The sequence below is a fragment of the Drosophila arizonae genome, chromosome 5 (genome assembly GCF_054131065.1).
Source record: "Drosophila arizonae isolate 15081-1271.41 chromosome 5, UAZ_ARI_1.0, whole genome shotgun sequence".
NCBI classification, from domain to species: Eukaryota; Metazoa; Arthropoda; class Insecta; order Diptera; family Drosophilidae; genus Drosophila; species Drosophila arizonae.
The window spans coordinates 10,941,072-10,963,876 of NC_142925.1; the positions used below are offsets into that span (position 1 = coordinate 10,941,072).

Below are 22,805 nucleotides of genomic sequence, written 5' to 3' on the forward strand. Positions count from 1 at the left end.
GTTTATTTGAACATTCAAATTGTGAATTTGTAAGCCAAAATGTGGCCTACCTTGGGGCTGGCAAGTAACAACAAAATATATAGACGACTTTGCGGCGGGGATTTTTAAAGAAAATATTTGAAAAGTAATCTGTGTAATAATAATAAAAATATTATATGAAAATGTTTTTGTTATAGTTTTATTACAAAATTTTAAAATATTGTATGTAGTTTTTATATAACATTTTCATATAATAATTGAGAGAAAAATTAGAGAACAATCGAAGGCCTCGTTCCTTTAACGATTTTTTCGCTTGGGCTGGTTGAGTTTTGTTAAAAGAGTATCACTCGTACAGATCAATGCGCTTAACCGACATCGACAACGAAATTAACCGAAAGTTGTTGCTGAGAGCGAGAGCGGTTGAATATAATATTATCAGTTGATTTCGATATCAGAGCATAAAGAGTTAAAAGTCCTTTGCAAGCTTTTATAGAACAAATAAAAAAATTAAATAATCTTGAACATTATTTGAATACGATTTATTAAAGAAACCAATTATATATGTATTATATTTGATATCATATATTCTTTATGATTTCTTGTGATATTTACTAATTAAGATTTACACCGAAACCTTATATATCTAGTGAAAATCATTTCAAATTGAATTCAGTTTATATACTTAAGAATATCTATACAACTTTAATGGTAATTACGTATACATGAAGTCTGAACATAACCCACTTCAACCCAAATCTAAAATACACGATTATACAAAAATGCATTCCTCATTTATATATATATCCGGCATGATAATTCCAGTTTCCGGTTTATTGTTCAATGTTTGACTGTCGAAATGCCGTAACGCACCAGATCGATCAGGCCCAGTTTCATGGAGGTCCAATAGAATAGTCCGCACAGTATAACCGTCTTGCAAACGCGATCCAATACATACAAGCTGTGAAAAAACAAAAGGAATTATCAATCAGAACATATACCAAAAATATATTATATGCATATATCACTTACAATCGCAGCTGTATGCGGGACCTTGGCAATGAGGTCATAGGCTCCTTCATGACATATTGACGGCCGCCCAAAATGCTAGTCTTCAGATATTCATAATCATCCACATCGTCTGTGTTGATTTTGAAACTATTTAAAGAGAATTAAAATATGTAATGAAAAATAAAATAAAGTGGTAATAGATGGAATATCTGGCTGTTATCTCCCCGTGGGTCGTACATTTTACGATCTGCCTCAGAGATATCTTTGTAGATTTGCTGAAAATGTGTTGACTTGAAGTCCCAGCTGCGTGTCGTGAAGAACTGCAGCACTTCCAGACCCACCGATATCTTTGTCTGAACGCGAACCATGCTGTAACCCAATAAATTATATCAGTTAGCTAACTGGTTACAGGGTATCTCTCTAGTCAACTCACAAGCGACGTTGTCCGAAAAGCGCCAGAAGGAAGTCAATGATATAGGCGGGCAGCCACATGAACATGATGGTGCAGAAGGTATGATAGAACTTGTTGGTCGTCATATTGCCATCGGGATACCAGAGGCCCACCTCGAATGGGTATTTGAGACCCAGCTCACGGCCCACGTCCATAACCCATTTCCATGTGCGCTTCTTGTCCTCTTCCACAGTTAAGTTGTAGACAGGTATCTGAAGGGATCTGCAAGATATAGAAATAACTATAATATTTCAGTTCTACATCATTCATTCATTCATTCACTTACTTTTGCTTGGCTTGACTATTATGATAGGGTATCAAGAGCAATCCATTGATAGCTATGTCCACCGGTATTACCTCCGATTTGAGTTCTCCATTGCAGATCATGGAGCGAATAACACCTTTGCCAGCGCCAATCAAAACGCCCGTGGGTCCATTCATATTGTCTACCCAGCCCGGCAACGGCTCCGCGACAGCGGGCGTAACTGCGCAGGCGGAATAAATATTATTCAACATTCAATTATACAAATACAAACATTATATATAGTACATTTGCAATTATAGAAAAACAACTCGCTCGGACTAGAGTACAAAAACCTAAATATGTATATTTATTTGGAAAACCTTGGAAACTTAAAACGAACTACAAACTACTGGCTAATTGACTAAACATAATTCCTGGGACCACAAAAATTGAAGAATTCCTAGAAATAAAACAGGAACTCAGATCATTGCCAGCACACCCGTCCACTTCAGCAAATAGTAGAAAAAGGCACCGACTATGAGTGTCTTGCAGATGACATCCACAAACCATTGACTAGGAGAGAATATGTAAATATTTTAATGAATACATCAAACCAAGCAAATGCCAACAGCTTACATGCGCATATGCAGACGAGCTTTGGGTACATCCTCATCCTTTTCCTTGAGTATAAATCTGCGTGCGCCACGCGCGCAAACATACAAGTATTCCTCCTCTGTATGGGTGACATTCATGTCCATGTTGAAGCTGGAAATAAGAGTGATAAAAATTAACTAAAGATTTCAAATCATTATCTCATATAATTACATCTTTTTGTCCTCCTCGGCCAAGTTTTTCCAGAGACCGGCATAGTTATCAGATGTGAAGACCCAGGGATTTAGCGTAAAGAACTGGAGAACGCCCAGGCCAGTGGATATCTTCTGCTGTACGCGTATCATGCTGTAAATATAGAAGATAAATTGTTAGACAATATTTATCTATATTTCCCAATGTCTCTATCTGAGATCGATACTTACAATCGCTTTTGTCCAAGTATTAGCATTAGGAAATCGATCAGGTAAGCTGGCAGCCAGTGGAACATGGCCACATTGAATTTGTGATAGACCTCGTTGGTGGTGACACAGGGATCTGGATACCAGAGTCCCGCATTGAATGGAATCTCCTTGTTGATGCGTTTGCTTATCTCAACAATTTCGCCCATGGCCTTTTTTCTGAAATCGGCGTTTGTTATGTTATAGACGGGCACATCGGCGGGTCGCTTGGCCTGCTTATTGAATTCGTAGGGTATAACAATGAGACCATTAATTGCATAGTCCACGGGTATAACTTCAGCCTTGTTATCCTTATTCACCAGCACCGAGCGAATGACGCCCTTGCCGCAGCCAATCATCAGGCCAGTGGGTCCATTAAGGTTATCCACCCAACCTTGCAAAGGCTCATAAGCAGCCGGTGACACTATTTGCAAAAGAGAGATCTATAGATTAGACTATGTCAACGGAATAACTTCTCCACTCTACATACCAAGAAGCCCAGTTTGCATGATGGCAGCTGGATGATAACCGAAAGCCAATAAGATGTGTGTGAAGTGTGGTGTATGTGTGTGTGGGTGTGGGTGTTTGTGAGTAGAGTATGAGTGTGAGTGCGTGTGATTTGTGAGTGTCTTAAATGTATTCATTGAATTTGAGAATAGGCCAAACTCTGAAGATGTTGCAATTTTGGTGTTTGGGTTGATTTTTTCAGTGTATTTGTGGTGTTGTGTTTTAGTCTTTTTTTTTTTTTGGCTCTTTCGTAATCCTCTTTTGACACTTTCAACACTCGAACACGTACACATACAAGTTAACGAACCGTTATTATTTTATTGCATTTCGAAACACTTAACATTAAAAAGCAAAACATTTAATAAACAAACGTTTTTTGTACCCCATAAAGCGAACCTAAGCATTATATTGGTAAAGCGAGCAATAATATTTTGGCTATATGCTTCTATAAATCTCTCTGTGAGTCCCGTTCTAGGCGCCCACAAGGCGTGAGATAAGGCCATACGTCCAGTAACCGAGGAAACCAACGATGATCGTCTTGCACGCGCGATCCAATAGATACATCCTATAATGCGATTATGGGAGGGGGAAGAACATAAATGAGTGTTCAGACATATGGATATATAAATAGGGTTATCTTGTTTACAGCATGAGCTGGCGACGTGCACGTGGCAGAGATTCGGGCGACTCCTTCATCAAATACTGACGACCGCCTTGCACACAGGACTCAATGTACATGGGTATTGTTTCCTCTGGATCCATGTCCATGTTGAAGCTAATTGATGTGCGATAGTCAGAGATCTATACAAAAACATCTCCTCTATTTGTAAACCGCTTCTTACTTTTTCCGATCGGCATCAGTCAGCATATTCCAGAGCGATGCATAGGCATCCGACTTGAAGTACCAGGCGCGCATCGTAAAGAATTGCAGCACCTCCAATCCCACTGAGATGCGATTCTGTACACGTATCATACTAAGCGAATTTTAGGGGTTTGCGTGGGAGTTGGGGGTGGAATTGGAAGTGGAATTTGTAGTCGATCAGGATTCCACAAAAATGTAAATGGAATTAACCAAAAACTTACAAGCGCTTCTGGCCCAAAATGAAGAGCATGAAATCGATCAAATAGGCGGGCAGCCAATGGAAGAGCACCACATTGATATTATGATGGAATCTGTTGGTGGTTATGCAGCCATCCGGATACCAGAGACCCGCCTCCATTGGATACTGATAACCAATCTTTTTGCTCAGCTCGATTACTTCCCCCATTGCATTTTGCGATGATCGGCGCACGTTATATTATAGACGGGCACATCCACCGGCCGTTTCTGCGTGGTAAACTGATACGGTATGACGCATAGACCATTGATGGCATAGTCCACCGGTATGACCTCCGATTTGTGACGCGTATCGATGAGCATGGATCGAATGACGCCCTTGCCAGCGCCCACCATGAGACCAGTGGGGCCATTCAGATTATCCACCCAGCCAGGGACGGGCTCATAGGCCGATGGTGAAACTGCAGGAGATTCGTTCAGTCCTGATCTCTAAGATCGGCAGCAGGAGAAGGAGCAGTAGCAGCAGCAGCAGCGGCAGCAGCAAGGAAAATATGTGCGTAACCAAAGGCGAAGGCGTAGGCTTTAGAGTAGGCGTGGTCATTTGTGCGAGTGTATAATTCCGCTAGGCAAAAGGCAGAGGATAGTTTTTGTTTGCGTGTTTTTAATTGCAGTTGCAGGCAGGGGGCGGGGAAGAGTAGTATTTGATTTATAAGCTTCAGTTTCAATTTGAATTTACCGTTTTAAATTTCATGCTCATTGAACTTGTTGGTCAATGACGACGACGTTTGCTTACAGTTTGTCTGTGGCTTATGTGCGCGTGTGTGTGTGTATAGGTCTGTGCAGTATTATTGAAAATTGTTTATAGGAGATATTTGTACAAGCGCTGCTGTTTATGCTTATTTATTTTTGGTTGTTTACAAGGGCGGGCTGACCACACAAACACACAGAACAACACATTAAATATTCAAAAACATTTGCTTATATTGTAGAGAGCTGCCAGATGTGGTAAAGTGAAAGGCCACCAGAAGTTGTCCGCCGAAGAGCTGCCAGATGAGCATTACTGGGCAGTCGTTAACAGGAATCATCGATTAAAAGTACATTGTATTGATAGCATCGATACTTTGTCGAGCAGCTAATCAAAATGTAAGCAAAAATTTAAAACTTGCGCTGCCCATGTGTGTGAATCTCCCGCCAACGACTTGAGCAGTTAACACACTTTTATACACACTTTTTGTTTCGTTTCACGCGTTTGGTTGTTGTATTTGTGGTTCAATTGTTTGTTTGTTTATTTGCTTATTTGTTGTATTTGGTCTGATTCGTGTGCTTTAGCGGTCGGACGAGCGGTGTCAACAAAGCGCGCAAAGGGATTATGTCGCTGACATACATAAACACAAGCTACATTGTATATGTCACAGGTAAACAATTTGCAGATGAGCACATAAAAAATAGACACATGTTAGCGCAAAGCACCAAAAAAACAAACAAAAAACCCACACATACCTAATTTGCAGACAGCATAAGAGAAAAAGCGCATAACATAACTCCGAGCGTGTGCCACACCCACAAAAGCCTTAAGTGTGGCTGTCAATTAGGCAACGCGACTTGACGACGACTTGCCAATCCCAATTTAAAGAGCTGCGCTAACAGATTTGAACTTTGCGAACTTTATGCTGCCAAAGTCATTAATCCATCAATATTTAAATAGCTTGCATGGGCCTTAAAGCGTGTCTTAAATACACTGTGCAACACAATTGGGGTAAGCACATCGTGTGCTAACCAATTGAGAGTTCCAGACCGCAAGAGATCAATTTCTATTGTGCGTTGCCTAAGTAGGGAGTGCTACGGTAAGTACTAGAACTACGTATATCTTAGGCATTCAGTAAAATATTATAGACTGGATAACTAGTATTTATCTTTTAGCTTTATCGCTGGTGACAGCTATAATAATTACAATATATTGCAAAGAATCTTCATTAATAAAGGAGGCAAAGCCGCTTCACAGTCTCTGGATTTTACTTGAAACAGTAAGGTATAATATTTCATAGAAGCAATTAGAGAGATTTCTTAATAATTTATAGTACTTTAAATTCAAACTAATCCAACTAAGCCATCTAATTCTGACATAAAGCAGTTTTCATACCAAAATTAGCTTTGCTTAACTCCTTTTGCCTAATTTTTGCCTAGTCATGCTCAGACAGCAGCTGCCAAAAATATATAGCCGTTAATATATTTTTGGAAAAAACACTTGACTTTATTTTTCTTTTGGCCAAAAGGTAAGATTTTGCACGGGGTCAGCCTGAGAGTTCAGCTCGACTGCTTGAATCAACATTTTAGCCTAATTGAAAAATTGCAGCTGCAGAGGCAAAAGCCGGTTTTAGCCGCTCATGCAGCGGAAAACTCGCAGGTCTCAATTTCAATTTCAATTGCAACGGCCCAAAGTCATAAAAAAAACGCTATATGATTAAAGAGCTAACTGGGAGACTGTGAACTGTGAAAAATATACAAAATCTACTGCAACTGGCAGTTTGTGAAAAAAGGAAAAGGAAAAGCTAAGACAAAATTAATTGCATAGTTTTTGTTGTTTATGTTTTTTTTTAGGCACAAATTTAATAGCTAGCAGCCGACAAAACAAAAACAAAAAAAAAACACATAAATTCGTAAAGTTAGGAAATACAAAAATAGATAAAATATATTTATGGTAAAAACTAGACTTAAGGAGATGATTAAGAAAGCAAGCAACCAAGCAACAGAGACAAGCCTCAAGGCGACGCCCCACAATTAATGTTATGCAGCTATATATGAATCTAGATATATGCAGACAGAGCTTATAGCGGCTGGACTTACCGATGCTGGGACGTGCTATGATGACCGGCATGGTTTCGTAATGATCGCGCACCAGCAGCTCAGCCAGACGCTTCGAATAGGTGTAGGTATTCGGATGCGGCTTCAATAGATCGGGCGTAATGGCATCCAGGGTCTTAACATCCATCCACTCGGCCAGGCGCATCAGATCCTCCGGCTTGTGAGGAAATTCGTAGACCTTCTCGTACATCACCTCCTGGTCGCAGTTGCAGAATGCCGTCGACAGGTGCACAAATGCCTCCAGTTGCTTCATTTCCTTGGCCACATTCAGCGCACGCTGTGTGCCCATCAGATTCATGTCGATGGCATCCCGCAGATTGCCCTCCAGCTTCAGGGTGGCCGCCATGTGGAAGACAATATTCGTGTTCTCCACCACATGCTTGAGGCTATCGCCGCTCAGGCCCAACACTGTCAAAGATTGAGAGAGCAAAGATTAGAGAAGAGTTTGGGGAGAAGTTTTCAATTCGTTGCTCTCTTACAATCGTAGGTCACATCACCCTGGTAGATGGTCACCTTCTTGAGCATGTGCGGACGCTCGTCGCGAATGCGCTGAAAGATGGGCAGCTTGAACATCTCCTCGAGCCGGGTCTCGGGCGTCTTGCCGCGCTTCGGGCGGCAAATGATGATCACCTCCTTGAGCGAGTGGCATGAGTAGAGCAGCTTCTCCAGCAGCACCTTGCCCATGAAGCCAGATGCGCCCGTGATGAAGATGGTCTTATCCTTGTAGTATTCCTGCACTGGCGATAGATCGTTCATCTTGATGCTGCAAATATACAGAGAAAGAGAGAGGGAATGAATGAGTGAGAGGGGCGCATTATTATCGATTTCATAGCCAAATGCCGGACAAGCAGCCAAGCCGAGCAACAAGTGTCGCAAGCAGCAGCAACAACAAAAAACTGGGCTAATTCTGAAATGCTGTAAACGGGTTTTGGTTTCTAATGATTCGCATTTCGCATTTCTTTGCATTTGCAATTACGCAATGTGGATTGTCTGGACGGCTGGCTGATTGGTTTAATAGTAATACAATGCTGGCAATAATAATACCAACAACAACAACAACAATAGCAGCTGCAATAACAGCTCCATTTGGCAGAGGCCGTCGCAATAATACGCGACGTAGCCAGGAGACCGGAGAGACCAGACCAAGCCGAAGCTAGGCCTCAGCCAGACCCAGCCCGGGCTAGCCAGACCAGACCAGGCCAGGCCAGGCCAGTCTAACGTGTCTGTTGTTTGTTTTTATGAAAGAGTATGTTGCAAGCTGCACTAGCAACAACCACACGCAGCATGCAGCATGCCACCAGCCACGCTCGCTTGCCACGTTTTGATAGCCTTCTGCAATCGCCTACAAAAATTGCAAAATCAGAGATTGGAGCTCTTTTGGGTTTGGATTCGGGTTTTGAGTTTTCGGCTTTTCTGCTTTTTCAGTTGGAGTTTTTACATTGCGGTCCGCGTTACACTTGGCCAAATCGTGTACGCAAAGCCCAAAATATATCGTGCCACTTTTCATTTCATTTTATTTAGCTTCATTTTTTTGTTTTTAAGTAAAAGCGGCTTTGCTCTTTGGACGCAGTCGCAGCTTGACATTTCTAAACGGCCTCAATTCGCGAAGCTGCTTGGTTTCGCTTACAGCTACCCAGCTGGAATGTGCGCAACGGGCATGCCAGACTAGAGCATCAATGTTGGCACTCCCCTGCGTAGATTTAAGTAATCTCTGCTGCTTGATTCTCTTTTGCTATTGCTGGAATGAGATAAGAATCCTTTGCTGTTTATTGCTGACTCCCCCTCTATATCTCAGCATGGATCTGTTTATTATTCTTGCTCAGTTTCTCCATCTCTCCCTCTCTCTCTCAGTTTTTGTAGGTAGTTTCTTGCTTCTCCCATTTTCTCTAACTTTTTTCACTTGCCTACACGAAATCTCTTTTGATTTCTCTCTAGATATCTCTCACAGTATCTCTGTCCATCATCCTGTCTGTCTCGGTCTCTCTCATTCTCTCTCTGTCTCTCTCTCTCTCTTTCTCTCACCCGCTCTTTATCTCTCTCTTTGTCTCTTCGCGTTTTTCTTCTCTTTTTCTGTTTCATTCTCATTCTTTCTCTCTTTCTCGGTCAAGCTCCCACTCTTGATATCGGCTTCTACGTCTCCTCGCTCTGCTCTTCCTCTCCTTCGCTCATTCTCATCTACAGAGCATCTGGTGGTCGTGCATTGCCGCCGCTAATAAGTCTGATAAATCGTGCATTTCATGCCACACTGAACGGGTTTTTGGGCTGTCTCGCGTTTTGTCACTAGACCCATTTACCATAAATGAGCCAAGCATATATGCACATATATACATTTATATATTTGATATTTCTCAAGATACCAACAGCAACAACAACAACAACAAAATATGCCCAGTTAAGCGTTTAAGGAAAGTCTTCGAGAAAGCACTCAGCATGAAAAGGCAATGCAACTAATTGTACTTTATAGCCATACATATACATATATAGATATTGCTTACATTTGCTGTACCTTGAACTAGAAATCGTACTGCGACTCTAGACTACGTAAACAACTTGTGAATACGGCTAACTGAACTGCAGTCGCGATCGCGGCAGCTGCAGCAGCTGCCAATGAGTTTCCATTTCACATCTGTCTACTAATTCATCTGGCAATAGCTTCATTTCCATATTTATTGCCAATTAAGCCGCTTTTGCTGACTTTGTCGCCCTTGTCTATAGACCCGGAAAATCCAAGTTACAGAAGTAAGCCAAAAACCAAAAAAAAAAGCCTGCATGCAGCTTACACAAGATCTCACAATATCTCCAATTCATAGCGAGGCGGCAACAAATCTGCGCAAAGTCTACAAAAACCAAAAATCATAGCCATAACCCACACACACACACACACACAGAGTCACACAGTCGCACTTGGAAAATGTCAAAATAAGTTGAAACTGAAACCGAAACCAAAAAGGCAAAAAAAAACGCTAAACATTTTTGCTCATCTATAGAGGGCAGACGAAAGACTTAGGCAACGAACTTGCGCACTGTGGCATGCAATATAAAAGCTTCAAACTTGACAAGCATAAGCATATGCGCTTACATCTACACCGACGTTATTAGCATCGTTTAAGCCATAATTTACAAGAGCTAGTTACCAGACAAGGCCTACCGTAAAATCTACATACATATATCCATTTTGCAATAGTTTCTTTGACTTTAACAAAAATGAAGACGAAGACAACGAAAAGCAAATTCAATAATTTGTTCTTGACATAATTGACAGACATCATCTTGGGCACGTTTGCGTTGCATGTAATATTAGATTTATAGATAAGCCGATCAGGTTAAAGCAGGTTGTAGCCTGGAATCTTATCTTCAAATATTGGGTTTAAGTGAGAAAACTAGATTATATAGATAAAGTCAGAGTCTTAGTGAAATCAAAGCTAACTAATATAGTTAAAGAAATAGAGTAAGAGAATTCGTTTAGAAAATGAAGCTTCACTTAACTTCATAGCCTCATTTATGACTGACGCTATGCCCAGTAATTCGAGCCCCGATCTTTGCTTATAGCATCAAGAAATTGGTTTGTATTGCCCCAGCGAAGCGGATCAAATGAACATGATTTATGATCTCTTGACATGCCGTGCCGTCATGCATGACTTATCTCACATATGCTCGACTTACAGGGTATCGCGGCTGTCTTGCAACTGTATTTAGTGGAAATTGCTGAGCTCACTTGTCGTGGCTTCTAATCAAATATGCGTAGTCAAACCATTTGATGGGCTGTGGCCCGTGTTAGAGCCACCACGAGATGAATGACACAGTTTAGCATATTATGGACAACTGGCTTTATTTTAAAAAAATGACAACACTTAATATGAGTTTTTTTTTATTTTCTTTAAAAACCGGTTTGATTAGTTACTACTACTATATAGTATTTCTTAAGCAGACCAAAGCAAATGCGTTGTTTACATTTTGCAATGATAATAGAGTCGATAGCTAGTACGGGTACTAGCACTACTCTCTGCTCATTAATTGAGTTCAGAGAGTCTCTGCGATCAAGTTTGTATTATTATTAGGGATTTCTTCGAAAATAAAAACGCGGAAAAACGTCGAATCAGACACGAGGCAAAATGCAGTTGACCTAGAGTTCAAATATATTTGAACCCATTCGATTGATCTAAGTTATACTTGATATAATGAAATACTGGTAAGAACTAAAAGTATATAAACAAAAGAGTGAGTACCCTAGCATAAGTTATACATACATGGGGTGTTTGATGCGAAATATTGGAAGAAAATTATTGATAGAATAATATAGTATGATCATACTAAAACTTTACTGTACTTGAAGTAATAGGTATAAAAAATAGGCTGATTAAAAAGATAAAAATTAGTATAATAATGGGAGATAGATCTAATCAGAGATATAATATATGAGTTAGAAAAAATTTTTAGAGCCGATTTACATTTCGAAAATAAAGTCTATAGAAGTTCAAGTTCACAAGTTCTGACCATATCAAAATTTTTTTGTGATTTGGAACGAAATGAGAAAAAATCGGTGCAACTACATAAGAGTGTGTTAAGCGAATAAAAGATGACTTAAAGTAACTGAGCAAATAGCATTGAAAATTATAGAGTTAAAGATCAGAATATATCACATATTAAAATTCAAGTATTTGCTCTAGCTCTAAAAGTTTACAAAGATCAATTCTATTCATAGGTTTTCTATAAGAAATTTCAACTAAAATTCCTTCAATTGTCATGCAAACTAATATACCCAGCTCATGCTCAATACAGGGTAGCAGCAAAGATTAACCATGAAATTGATAGAAATGGCTAAAAACCAAATTTTGAACTGTTGCCACTTGACGCTGGTCTGGTTGGCGTCCCTTTAGGCCATTTTGCTAGCTAACTATGTGAGATGTTTAAGACATAGCCAAAAAAGACAAAAAAAGAAAAAAATATACAACAACAAATGAGTTAATAAATAAATAATAAGCAGCAACCTCCAGTATGTAAATAGGTTTGTAGCGATTGCCATTGACACACAAGCCCAAAGAAACGAATATTAATTCGAGATACGCTCAAAATGATCAAAATGTATCAATACAAATAAGAGAGAAATAAAAGAAGGAAATAAACATATAGAAACACGACAGATAGAATAAACGAATTAAATATACGCTAAAATGAAAATATGTATTGTATATGACAACATAAATGTATAATAATATAAATACACATAAAAATTATTCTAATAATAATATAATTTTCATTTAATTTACAAATTTAATAAAAATTAAATATTTTTTTAATTATATATTTTTAAAAATGTGTTATATATATATAGTGAAACTCCGCTTTATAAAGTATTAATTTTTTATAATTATGATTTTAATGATTTTAATAAAAAAAATGAAATCTAAAAAAAAATATGTATATATATATATATATATATATATATATATATATATATATATATATAGATATATATATATATATATATATATATATATATATATATATATATATAATAAAAAGATTTAAAAATTAAACAAAAAATTATTTTATTTTTGTATTTTAAAATATATTTAAATATAAGGAACTCCTAATTATACCCTGAACCCATTGAAAATGGGAAATCAGGGTATAATGGTTTTGTTGAAATGTATGTAACAGGCAGAAGGAGGCGTGGCAGACCCCACAAAGTATATATATTCTTGATCAGGGTGACGAGCTGAGTTGATTTGGCCCTGTCCGTCTGTCTGTCTGTCCGTCTGTCCGTCTGTCCGTCTGTCCGTCTGTCCGTCTGTCCGTCTGTCCGTATGTTTGAACGCGTCGATTTCCGAAGATATAAGAGCTAGAGACTTCAAATTTTTTGTAAAATGTTCGTAATTACAGCGCGGATATCGAGTTTATCATTAAAATTCGATAACTCATCCCGATCTTTTTTTATCGATGAAAAACCTTATCGAAAACCAGTTATAAAATTATATCTTCTACACCTTTATTGCTAGAGTCTCCAAATTTTTAATGTATGCTTATATGCAATTTATACAATTTCGGTTTTTGTTAAAATTTACCCCCCACCTCTAAATTCACCCCCTCACCCTCACTTTTGTAAAACGCGTATTTCAAATACTAGAGACTTGTGCTTTGACAATTACATGCATATCCATGTTATAATCATAATCTGAAAGTTTCATGAAGATCGTACGTCCACAAAAAAAGTTATTAAACAATTAAGTTCTCATAGTAAGCGCACACTGCAGCCCATGCGTGTTTATGCGTGGGTGCTTGTGTGTGTATGTGTTTGTGTATGTGTGTGTGTTTCTTGTGTAAGCTGAAAGACGCGAAAAATTATTGAAATAGCTAGCACTCCAAGGGTTCAGGGGATCTCGTAGTCGAGCAGTCTCGACTAGAGCTTTCTTACTTGTTTTATTTTTTGTTTTTTTTTTTTTTTTAATAAAAAGTAGCCTTAAAATATATATATATATATATTTTAATTTAAAGACTTTTTTCGAATATTTAAAGTCATAATTAGTTAATATTAAGCGTAATCAAACGATAATCAATTAAAGGAACTGACTTTATAAAAAATATTTAATATATGCTAATTAAATGCAAATTTGAGGAAATGTTTGTGCATATAATTTATACATTATATAAATGCTCAAAATTATATTCAATCTATGAATCGAGCTTGACAAACCTTACCAAAGACTTTCAATGGACTTAAGCTCGAATTAAGCAGAGTATACAAAAAGATCAAATCACATAAAAAAAAAAAGAATTCAAGGATTTGGTCTTTGCGGAAATGATTTGAACTTACATATTGAAAAGAAAAACTAGCTTCACTCATGTGGATGCTGTGGCATCAACCAGATCAGCTTGACCCTGACATGGGCCGTGACCCAGCTGAAGCCAAAAAGCATTTTTGATGATGCAAAGTTCAACATTTTTAATTGTTTCATTTTTTTGGTTTCTTTCTTTTTTCATATTTTAAATAATTAATATGAAACATTGTTTACAAATTAAACGCTTCGGTGGTCAGCTAATAGCACTCCAAATGTTTCAAATTGTTTGAAGCTAATTATTTAAAAGTGTTTTGCCCAAAGCTAATTGCGCGAATGCAAGAAAATACAAAAATATAAGAATAAACATAATATGAGGTTAAAAGCAATTGCAGCGACACTTAACTTATAATTATTAAAGTTTTATTGTTGTACATTTGTACAGTTGTTATTAGCAAATGCAAGAGCACGAAGTGTTGGGCAGTGCACCTGTTTCTTTTTTTTTTAATTACCTTTTGTAAAGTTTTAATTAATTGAAAAATGTTTCAATAGCCAAAAAACTCGTTATGAACACCAAAACGAAACGCGTCGTGTTATCAAATACGAGAAAAATGATTTAATCGAAATTGTAGCTTGCCACGAGCACACGAGATGTACGATCAAAGCGATATATACATATATATATAGAGAGAGAGAGAGAGAAAGAGACCGATATATATGTATATATAAAGCTGGAGGCAGCGAGCTGTGCGCTGTGCGGCGTTCAAAAGAAGACTGAGACACCTCGAGCTGTGCGCTTGTCAATATGAATGAAACGACTTTTGAATTTTTAGTGCGCTGCGCATCGAAACTGAAACTCCATCCATATATATCCATATACATATGCTACAAATATATATATTTATTAGCTGCTTGACTGTTATAGTGTATGTGGCAAGCGCTGCAAGCTGCAGTCATAAATATCTATTTGGCGCACACATTTGCTTAGCAAATTCTGCGGAACTTTGACAACAATAACGAATGCGGCAAAACAAAAACAAAAAAATAAAGGAAGTCTTATTGCGGCCTTAGCTTATAACCCATATATATATAGTCTTTGGGTGACCATTAAACTGGTCAACTATGAACTGCAAACATTATTTAGAGTGCAAAGCAATTTGCAAACATTTATTGTTTAAACGTTGGTTAAATATGCATATTTATGGCCCATTAGCATATTTATTTGCATCAATAATTAATCATGTAAATTTGTTTGCTGACTGCTTGCAAAAGCGAATACAATTAATTTGGATTTTGCTTTTTGCCTTATTTCGAATATTATGCAATTATCAATATCTCATCCATATTATCAAATTTTATTGCCAAACATTGCAAATTGTGCCAGTCCTACAATAATAACATCAGCTAAAAATCCCCACATTCGGTAATTATGCAAAAATTATGCAAATGCGGCTTAATATCAAAATATAAATATGTTCGTCAAAACTCTTTTAATTGAACCGCCAAATGGCTAACCGTCGATAGCCGTTGCGAATTTTTAATTACTGCCAGTGCTGCCACACAGTGCAAATTTTATATAAACTAGTTCATGTTTGAACAATTTTCATATCGATATGTCACTTTTTCTTAAATATTAGAAGCTTTATTATACATTTTCACAACTAGTTTCGATACATTTTGATTGAGTTAATATTGTATACTTTTTCAGCGCCAAAATGCACAAATAACTTTATTAAATTAGTATAATCGAAAGACATCGTTACGTTCGGAATTGGCATACACAGGCTGGGCAATGAACTACATCGTTGCAAATTATTAGCTGAAAAAGCTGACATAAATTCATTGCTTATATTAACAATAAATTAAAACGTATGTTCAGCAAACTTTGACCACGTGTGGCTCAATCATCGATAGGCACTATCGATAGCGATTTATTTTTACATACCACCTCACGCAAGTGCGATTGGATTTCATTATAATTTGGAACAGGGAATCGCGAAAAATTATTGCAAGCATGGCCGAATTAGACGATTTCTTTGCGAAAAAGGACAAGAAGAAGTCGAAATCCAAGAGCAAATTTGTGACAGCCGATGAGCTAGTGAGGAACCTAGAGGAGTGCACGAAACGTGAGGTGGCGGCCACTGCTGTCAAACCAAAAAAACCTGAAGTCTCGACAGCTTTGGCTGGCGGCGTGGCAGAAGGCGGCGAAAACGAGAGCAACATCAAAGTGCCAGAGCCAAACATCGAGGTGAGAGTTGCAATCAAATTCCAATCGAGTTTCCAACTCTGCATTGTCATCCAAATCAAATTTTCACTAATTGTTATTGTTGCCGTGCGCAGCCCGTGGAGGAGGAATGGAAAGAATTTGAGCAGGAGCAGCGCAAGGATTACAGTGGCTTAAAAATTGGTCAACTTACCATCTCTGATAAGCAACAGCAGCAGCAACAACAACAACAACAGCAACAGCAATCTGATGATATTTACGATGATGATGATGAGGATAGCGATGCCAATGGAGATCCAAATAGCAAGCGAAGCGGATTTGGTCCCTGGAAGAAATTAATACCCGCAGAGGAGGTGACTCAAATACCGGTGCCGGTGGAAACAGAGAAGTCATCGTCCAAAATGTACATTTCACCCGCGTTACGTGCTGCCGTAAGTATTTATGCATATACGTACATATATGTATGTACGTATATCGTATTACAGCGACTGATTTTCTAAATGCCGTACGATATTCATTGGACTTTGTTCATCTTGCAGCAAGCTGGCAGCGGGATGGGCCTCGGCGGCGGCAGCGGTGGCCTGCGTACGAGGCGCACGGCGCCTGATATCACGAACACGGAGTTCTTCCCGACGCTGAGCGCGGCCCGGCCGGAGGAACAGCGCAAAAAGAAAAACGAACCCGCCTTCGAAGAAGTCCGACACGGCGGCCGCTACCAGCGAGTGCAGGAGACAGCCGCTGCGCCCGTTGCGGCCACCAATCGATTCCAGTCGCTCGATGATGAGGCCGACAGCTAGGCCATGTCCCTGCCAACGATCACGATGTCGACACACCACAAGCAACAAACAAACAGCAAAAATCTACCGTTTTCATCTTATGTGCTACACTCAAGCTAGAAGTTTGATCTAATCTGATTCGGAGCTATAGCAAAACAGAAAAAAAAAAAAAAAAAAAAACAATTTATTACGAGTTCTGCATGCATAATTGTAAACACTTTTTTTTAGGCTTCGATTAACCCTTTACCATTTAACCGAAAAATAAGAGAAATATTGTTCATTTCGTTTGCATTTTTTTGAATTATGGAATCAATGTAATAGAAGAGAGTACGAATAATAGCCATGCGTTGAGATTCGTTTTATATTCGTTTATAAATTTATTTCTTTAGCACTATCGCTCTCTATTCTCGACTTTTCTGTTCCAAGTTGGAAATTTGCTCTCTAACCGTCCGTGAAGAGATCATCTGGTTTGCTCTGGACATAACTGTAAAAATGTTATATATTCAATAGGATAAATCATCTCGGGCTGGGATGTTTGGATCTCTGACTGACTTCTCACTATATGGCTGCTCGGGCCGATTACTATATGAGCTGAGCTGAGGTTTGGCCAACATACTCTCCGGATAGTTACGTATCAGATAAAGCCAGCATTCCAATTTTCTGCTTAATTCAAACAAAGGGCGCATTAATTACAGTTAATCAAGAAGAACAGCTGTTCCCATTACTCATTTTCATTTGTCAATATCGATTGCAGCTCACGATCGTAGTATCTGGGATAATCCTCTAGCACGTCCAAATTTGAGAACATTGTATCATCCACCTCGTAAATCTCACCTTCAATATTGTGGCCCACACCTGGCTTATTTAGCAGAAATGGAATATTGTAACGTGTGCCAATAACCAGGGGAAATTTAATCTCTGTTTTGCCCTTGGCTAGCAACCGCGAGAAGCCATTTTTTTCGCTGGTTAACCAATGGTGATTCGGCTCGCCTTTTTTCAAGGTGCCATAGACGAAAACTCTTTTGAGTGCCTGCGACATGATTAGCCTCTTATGGAATGTTAATCATAGATCTGATAATTAAGTAGTTTCTGGATGAATTTCAGCCAAATTGCCAATCACTGAAAACGGCGACAAGTGATAAGATTTGCATATGTTAAGTTAACAGTGCTGCTCCACAATTAACATCACAGCTGTAGGGAAAAAAACGATCACAAAATAACAAATGTTTACACGCGCTATTTATATAATAACAAAGTCAGCGCACCTGTTGGGCATTGGCAAATATGATCTGTTTGTATTTATCTCGAATTGCTTTTATTTACTTGAAACTTATAAAATTACAAACTACGTTCAATCTATCAACTATCGTACGCATGTAATATATATATATATAGCAATATGTATATATGTATGTGTGTATATAAAGTCTGTGTATATGTTCTACAAATGCAACTACCGGTAGTTATAATAATAATAATTGGCCACGCCCTTCCTTTTCGAACACATTTTAGTTTTGAGCCGCTTCATAAGTGAGATCATCCTGTGCTGGATGCTTGTGTGTGCGACGATGTCGCATAATATACGGATGTGTGGAGCTATTCTCATAGCTAGACAGATAGGGCAGCGAGAGCAGCTTCTCTGGATACTTTTGCAGCAGATAGACCCAGCATGGAACGGTGCTGCAAATAGAAAAATGTTTATAAATAAATTTAAATATATAAAGATAAAAATAAAATTTTGACGTCATTATAAGTTGAGTGGAACTTACCCCTCCCCCACACCAATGTTCATATCCTGAATTTCGCGAGTGTAAACATCCTGGCAGTCCTCCAGATTATCCAATGAGTTGAGCATACGATCGTCGACCTATATAGCACATAAATTGGTTAACCGAATCGCTAATCTATTTATGCATATGGATAAACAATTACCTCATAGATCTCGCCGGTTACATAATATCCCACGCCGGGTTTGTTCAACAGAAATGGAATGTTATAACGCGTGGCAATCACCAAAGGCATCTTTTGTGTCGTCGTTGCACGGCACCAGAAATTGGCGTAGCCATTGCCCGTGTTGGCCAAGATCGAATTGCTTGGCTGTCCGTATTTCAAGGCGCCATAGACAAACAATTTGCTCAATGCCGACGAAGCTTTCTGTGTGCCAAAGAAAAATTCCCATCAATTAATTTATGCATATAACAAAATGTACTTAACTATCATAAATCTATAAATCTATAATTAACACCTGCAGCTTATCAAAAAGCCCAATAATAAAAAGAACTTTAAAGAATATTCCATACACACAGTATCGGTAGCCCCCAACGGGGAAGAGGCTTTTGATAAGCTTGACACGACACTGCGACTATTCGGCATATCATTTAAAGACTGAGGAGATGGGCGCGTGATACAAATATGCACGACTCAATACAATAAAATGACACGGATTATTTCTACACAAGCGTATATAATGCTTTGCATTTAAAATGGAATATTTAAGTTAAAAAAGTTGAAAAAGTTAAATTAATATAATAACACTAAATAAAAAATAAAATGAAAATTTTAAAATCAATTTTACAAATCAACTGCATTATTTTTAAATTAAGTTTAAATGCCACATTAATAGTTCATCATTAACAATAAATCGGAAGACAATATTTTGCGCATTTAAAAAATCAAAACAATCTAAATATATCAAAAGCGCACTTAATACTCTGTTTTCATGCGTGTTTGTTTCATGACAAACGCCCATCACTAATTGCTCGAGCACATCATAGCGCCGCCCGCACATACATACATACACACATATGTGTGTATGTACATACATACCAACACAAAGTCAACTTATTTATACACTTTTGTTTTTGTTGCCAAAACGAGATGAAAATATTATTGGACAACGGTAATGCATTAACCGGTTTACTGCATTCACGCCACTTTTTTAGTTGATTGTTTCTGTTAACACACACTACTATAAAACACAAATACACACATACATACATATACATACATATATCTTGTTTACTGTTCTTTCTGCTCAAGTTTTTTTTTGGCTGACGTGCGTGCCTTGTGAACTACGCAGCAGCTCCGCCTACTTTAAAATCTAATATATGTATGTATGTATATATATATACGTACATATATGTGTGCTTGATATAAAAAATGTATGTTTGCATGTCATTTTTTATAAAAAAAAAAAAAAAGAAATATTGCGTTAATATAATTACTTAAAGCGTTCTAATCAATGAGACAAATAGAGATTGACACGCCACGAAAGCGCTAAAACGAATTTACCTTCAGCTTCCCTGTCACTGTGAATAATTTGTTGCATTTTTATGACAATTTAAACGCTTCTCTGTTCTCTTACATAACTTTCACTACAGACCCGAGCACGCAAGTACTCGCACACGCACTTAAAAACAGACGCTTCTAATCACTTAACATGTGAAACTATAAATATTCCCACGCTTTATATATATCAGTGTTGCCAGCTTGTCAAAGGATAACAGGTAGCTTAATATATAGGCACATAAAGGAATACATATTTATGTGTGCATGTGTGTGCACATAAATTAAAATTGCATTTTATACATACATTCGTAAATACATATTAACAAAGGCACGATTATGTAATTGTACTTACCCTGATTTGGCCCATTATTGCTTTTAAGTACAGTCGATTTACTTAAGCTTGTTTAAAATTGCAAATTGATATAAAATTCAGCAAGAAATGCACAAACAATACGAATGCACAAAGAGAGGAGTAGATGAGCAAAGGGGAAGTTATTTGGGAGGACGCCGAACCGCACTGCTGGAAAGCAAAACTCCAACTGAGTGCGACCGTTGCTGCTGCTATCGACAGAGGCCCACAAGCATTGAAGAACGAACGCTGCCGCCTCTGCCGTTGTCGCTGCCAGTGACGTCGACAACTGACAACTGAGCAGAGCAGCGAGCCCCTGCCCCAACAAGAATAAATAAAAACACGCCACACGCGCTTGTTATTACCGCTGCCATCGCCGCCAGCACGCTGATCGCTCTTTCTTTATCTAATGTGAGCAAGACATATTATTAAAATTCGAATGCCCTACGAAAGACAAAAATTAGCGCACATTACATATGGGCACAAAAGAAATGTGTCTATTGGTGTGCGTGTGATTGTGTTGGTACGAAAACTCGAGCTTATCAAGCGTTTCTTTTCAGTTGGTCGCCTTAAACTGGTTGCTGCGCCAATGTCAGGGCCATGGCAGAGGGGATTGACTGACCCCCTTTTAAAACTATAAGAATGTTGATTTAAAGCGACGCCACTGGACCACACGTACGCATTCGGCTTTTGCAGAGCAACGGATTTTTTTCTCCGGCATAGTGAATAGCCAGCTGATTAAGAAATGAATCAAATTGTTACTTTCGGCAACAAGCACTGCAACTATGAACACAAAATATAAACAATAACAAATGCGGCATTAAACATTATATTACACAGCTGCTCAAACGGAAAAGCATTCGTGCTCTCATCGCTCTCTCTCCCTCTCTCTTTTCGCTTATTCTTGCTACCCTACTCTCAAACTGTTCATGCGCTGTAAAATAAATGTGAGGCATTTTGGTTGCATAAAAGCCAAAATCTACATACGATGCTAATCTTCAATTTGCTATTTATAGCATAAGTATTTTAATAATTCTGATTTTTTATAAATTAAAATGGACTTAAAACAGCCCTATTATCACGTTAAACAAATTTCTTTAGTAGTCTTTGGTACATTTTCCATTCCAGGCATAGTGATAATGCTTGTGCCGACAGGCGCACATATTGGGAGCATAGCAATAGGCTCTGGGACCACAGTCGCTGTAGGATGTTGCAGATGAGACATTGTATGTATATTTATGATTTTGTGCAACACTTACTGATCACAGGTTGGCATACATTCGGAGCCATGGAGCAGCGTACTTCGCAATTCATAGCCCTGCGCACAGATGCAGCGACCATCATACGAGCAGCGGCCATGAATGCAACGACTACATGAGAAGAGAGAGACAGAGAGATGCAGTTAAACACTCAAATAATATTATTTTGATAATTAAGCATTTGAATTACCCGCCGCACAGATCCAAAAGGCGGGGTCCACGACGACGACAACGACGCGCCACTGGATCGTAGTAGTAGTGTTTACTCTTGCGGCAAATGCAGAGCTCGGGACCGGCACAGTGTCCACCTGCCTGCTGGCAGCCGGGCACGCACTCGGCGGCACATACTACACTGTCCCCATGTGAGCTTTGATACTGATCCGCACAAGGACACGGTCCATCCTCAAAGCAAACGCCGCGTTGACACACAATGTTGCAACGGCGCACACATTGGTGCGTATTCACAATCAGCATCTCATACTCTGAGCATATGGGCGGCGGATCATTTATCTCCCAGTAACGGTACTCGTGATAGTAACAGTAGACAGGCAACAGTTGAAGGACTAGTAACGGGAACACCGGCAATGACAGCATCTTTGACTGAACGACAAATTGCGATTGCGATAACGCTTGAGATTGAAATTGAAATGTAGAAGTCAGCTGTCCTATTGGCGCCAAGTGAGAGTGAAAGTGATTTCAACATGTGTACGCAATTCATTTTGCCCGGTCACGATCATTGCTACAGTAACAGTAATTGCCTTAAGTACACAGCGCGTATGATGCAATGGGGCCGAACATGTAAATCACTTGGGGGGGTGCTAACTGATAAGCCAGGCCAGACAGATCGCCGATTGCTGGCATTACGAAACTTCATTTGCATTCAAAGAGAACCAAATACCCGCCGCTTATTACTCATCGCCGGCATAAGCGGGCTGCAGAGAGCGAGACAGAGTCGGAGTCGGGGTCAAACAGAACC

At 38.8% G+C, this 22,805-nt stretch overlaps 5 protein-coding genes and 1 pseudogene across 11 annotated transcripts; 1 reads left to right on the forward strand and 5 right to left on the reverse strand.

The window, feature by feature from the left end:
* Positions 1 to 491: 491 nt before the first annotated feature.
* On the reverse strand, positions 492 to 14,753 carry LOC108615245 (putative fatty acyl-CoA reductase CG5065). 3 transcript variants are annotated; one of them, XM_089469393.1, is made up of 8 exons: positions 14,446 to 14,753; positions 7,637 to 7,920; positions 7,140 to 7,565; positions 1,725 to 1,923; positions 1,421 to 1,660; positions 1,225 to 1,356; positions 1,009 to 1,134; positions 492 to 937 (listed from the first exon to the last, which is right to left on the reverse strand). In XM_089469393.1, the coding sequence occupies exons 2-8, from the start codon at positions 7,911 to 7,913 to the stop codon at positions 817 to 819; spliced, it is 1,521 nt and encodes a 506-aa protein (XP_089325519.1). In that variant the 5' UTR covers positions 7,914 to 7,920; positions 14,446 to 14,753; the 3' UTR covers positions 492 to 816. The 3 variants fall into 3 exon arrangements, with proteins under 3 accessions (XP_089325519.1, XP_089325520.1, XP_089325521.1); XM_089469394.1 differs by lacking the exon at positions 14,446 to 14,753 and adding an exon at positions 9,653 to 9,716; XM_089469395.1 differs by lacking the exons at positions 492 to 937; positions 1,009 to 1,134; positions 1,225 to 1,356; positions 1,421 to 1,660; positions 1,725 to 1,923 and adding exons at positions 2,022 to 2,255; positions 2,319 to 2,447; positions 2,508 to 2,639; positions 2,717 to 3,155 and having other exon boundaries at positions 14,446 to 14,736.
* On the reverse strand, positions 3,380 to 4,896 carry LOC108615244 (putative fatty acyl-CoA reductase CG5065; annotated as a pseudogene). Its single transcript, XR_016270254.1, has 5 exons — positions 4,858 to 4,896; positions 4,322 to 4,784; positions 4,081 to 4,212; positions 3,885 to 4,013; positions 3,380 to 3,803 (listed from the first exon to the last, which is right to left on the reverse strand). The product of XR_016270254.1 is annotated as a putative fatty acyl-CoA reductase CG5065 (transcript).
* Positions 14,754 to 15,863: 1,110 nt separating the features above from the next.
* Positions 15,864 to 18,080, reverse strand: LOC108615254 (putative gamma-glutamylcyclotransferase CG2811). Of its 2 annotated transcripts, XM_018009613.2 has the most exons (3): positions 17,659 to 18,080; positions 17,486 to 17,593; positions 15,864 to 17,417 (listed from the first exon to the last, which is right to left on the reverse strand). In XM_018009613.2, exons 1-3 carry the CDS (start codon positions 17,970 to 17,972, stop codon positions 17,375 to 17,377), a joined length of 465 nt encoding a protein of 154 aa, XP_017865102.1. In that variant the 5' UTR covers positions 17,973 to 18,080; the 3' UTR covers positions 15,864 to 17,374. The 2 variants fall into 2 exon arrangements, with proteins under 2 accessions (XP_017865102.1, XP_089326549.1); XM_089470423.1 differs by having other exon boundaries at positions 15,864 to 17,593; positions 17,659 to 18,079.
* On the forward strand, positions 15,948 to 17,213 carry LOC108615247 (protein CDV3 homolog). Its single transcript, XM_018009604.2, has 3 exons — positions 15,948 to 16,181; positions 16,274 to 16,588; positions 16,697 to 17,213. The coding sequence occupies exons 1-3, from the start codon at positions 15,948 to 15,950 to the stop codon at positions 16,952 to 16,954; spliced, it is 807 nt and encodes a 268-aa protein (XP_017865093.1). The 3' UTR covers positions 16,955 to 17,213.
* Positions 18,081 to 18,225: 145 nt separating the features above from the next.
* Tina-1 (Troponin C-akin-1) lies at positions 18,226 to 20,755 on the reverse strand. Of its 3 annotated transcripts, none has more exons than XM_018009611.2 (4): positions 20,574 to 20,755; positions 18,866 to 19,087; positions 18,703 to 18,800; positions 18,226 to 18,613 (listed from the first exon to the last, which is right to left on the reverse strand). In XM_018009611.2, exons 1-4 carry the CDS (start codon positions 20,586 to 20,588, stop codon positions 18,442 to 18,444), a joined length of 507 nt encoding a protein of 168 aa, XP_017865100.1. In that variant the 5' UTR covers positions 20,589 to 20,755; the 3' UTR covers positions 18,226 to 18,441. The 3 variants fall into 3 exon arrangements, with proteins under 3 accessions (XP_017865100.1, XP_089326548.1, XP_089326547.1); XM_089470422.1 differs by lacking the exon at positions 20,574 to 20,755 and adding an exon at positions 20,225 to 20,351; XM_089470421.1 differs by lacking the exon at positions 20,574 to 20,755 and adding an exon at positions 19,234 to 19,326.
* Positions 20,756 to 21,567: 812 nt separating this feature from the next.
* LOC108615250 (uncharacterized) lies at positions 21,568 to 22,423 on the reverse strand. Its single transcript, XM_018009608.2, has 3 exons — positions 22,020 to 22,423; positions 21,830 to 21,940; positions 21,568 to 21,770 (listed from the first exon to the last, which is right to left on the reverse strand). The coding sequence occupies exons 1-3, from the start codon at positions 22,421 to 22,423 to the stop codon at positions 21,668 to 21,670; spliced, it is 618 nt and encodes a 205-aa protein (XP_017865097.1). The 3' UTR covers positions 21,568 to 21,667.
* Between the last annotated feature and the right edge of the window lie 382 nt (positions 22,424 to 22,805).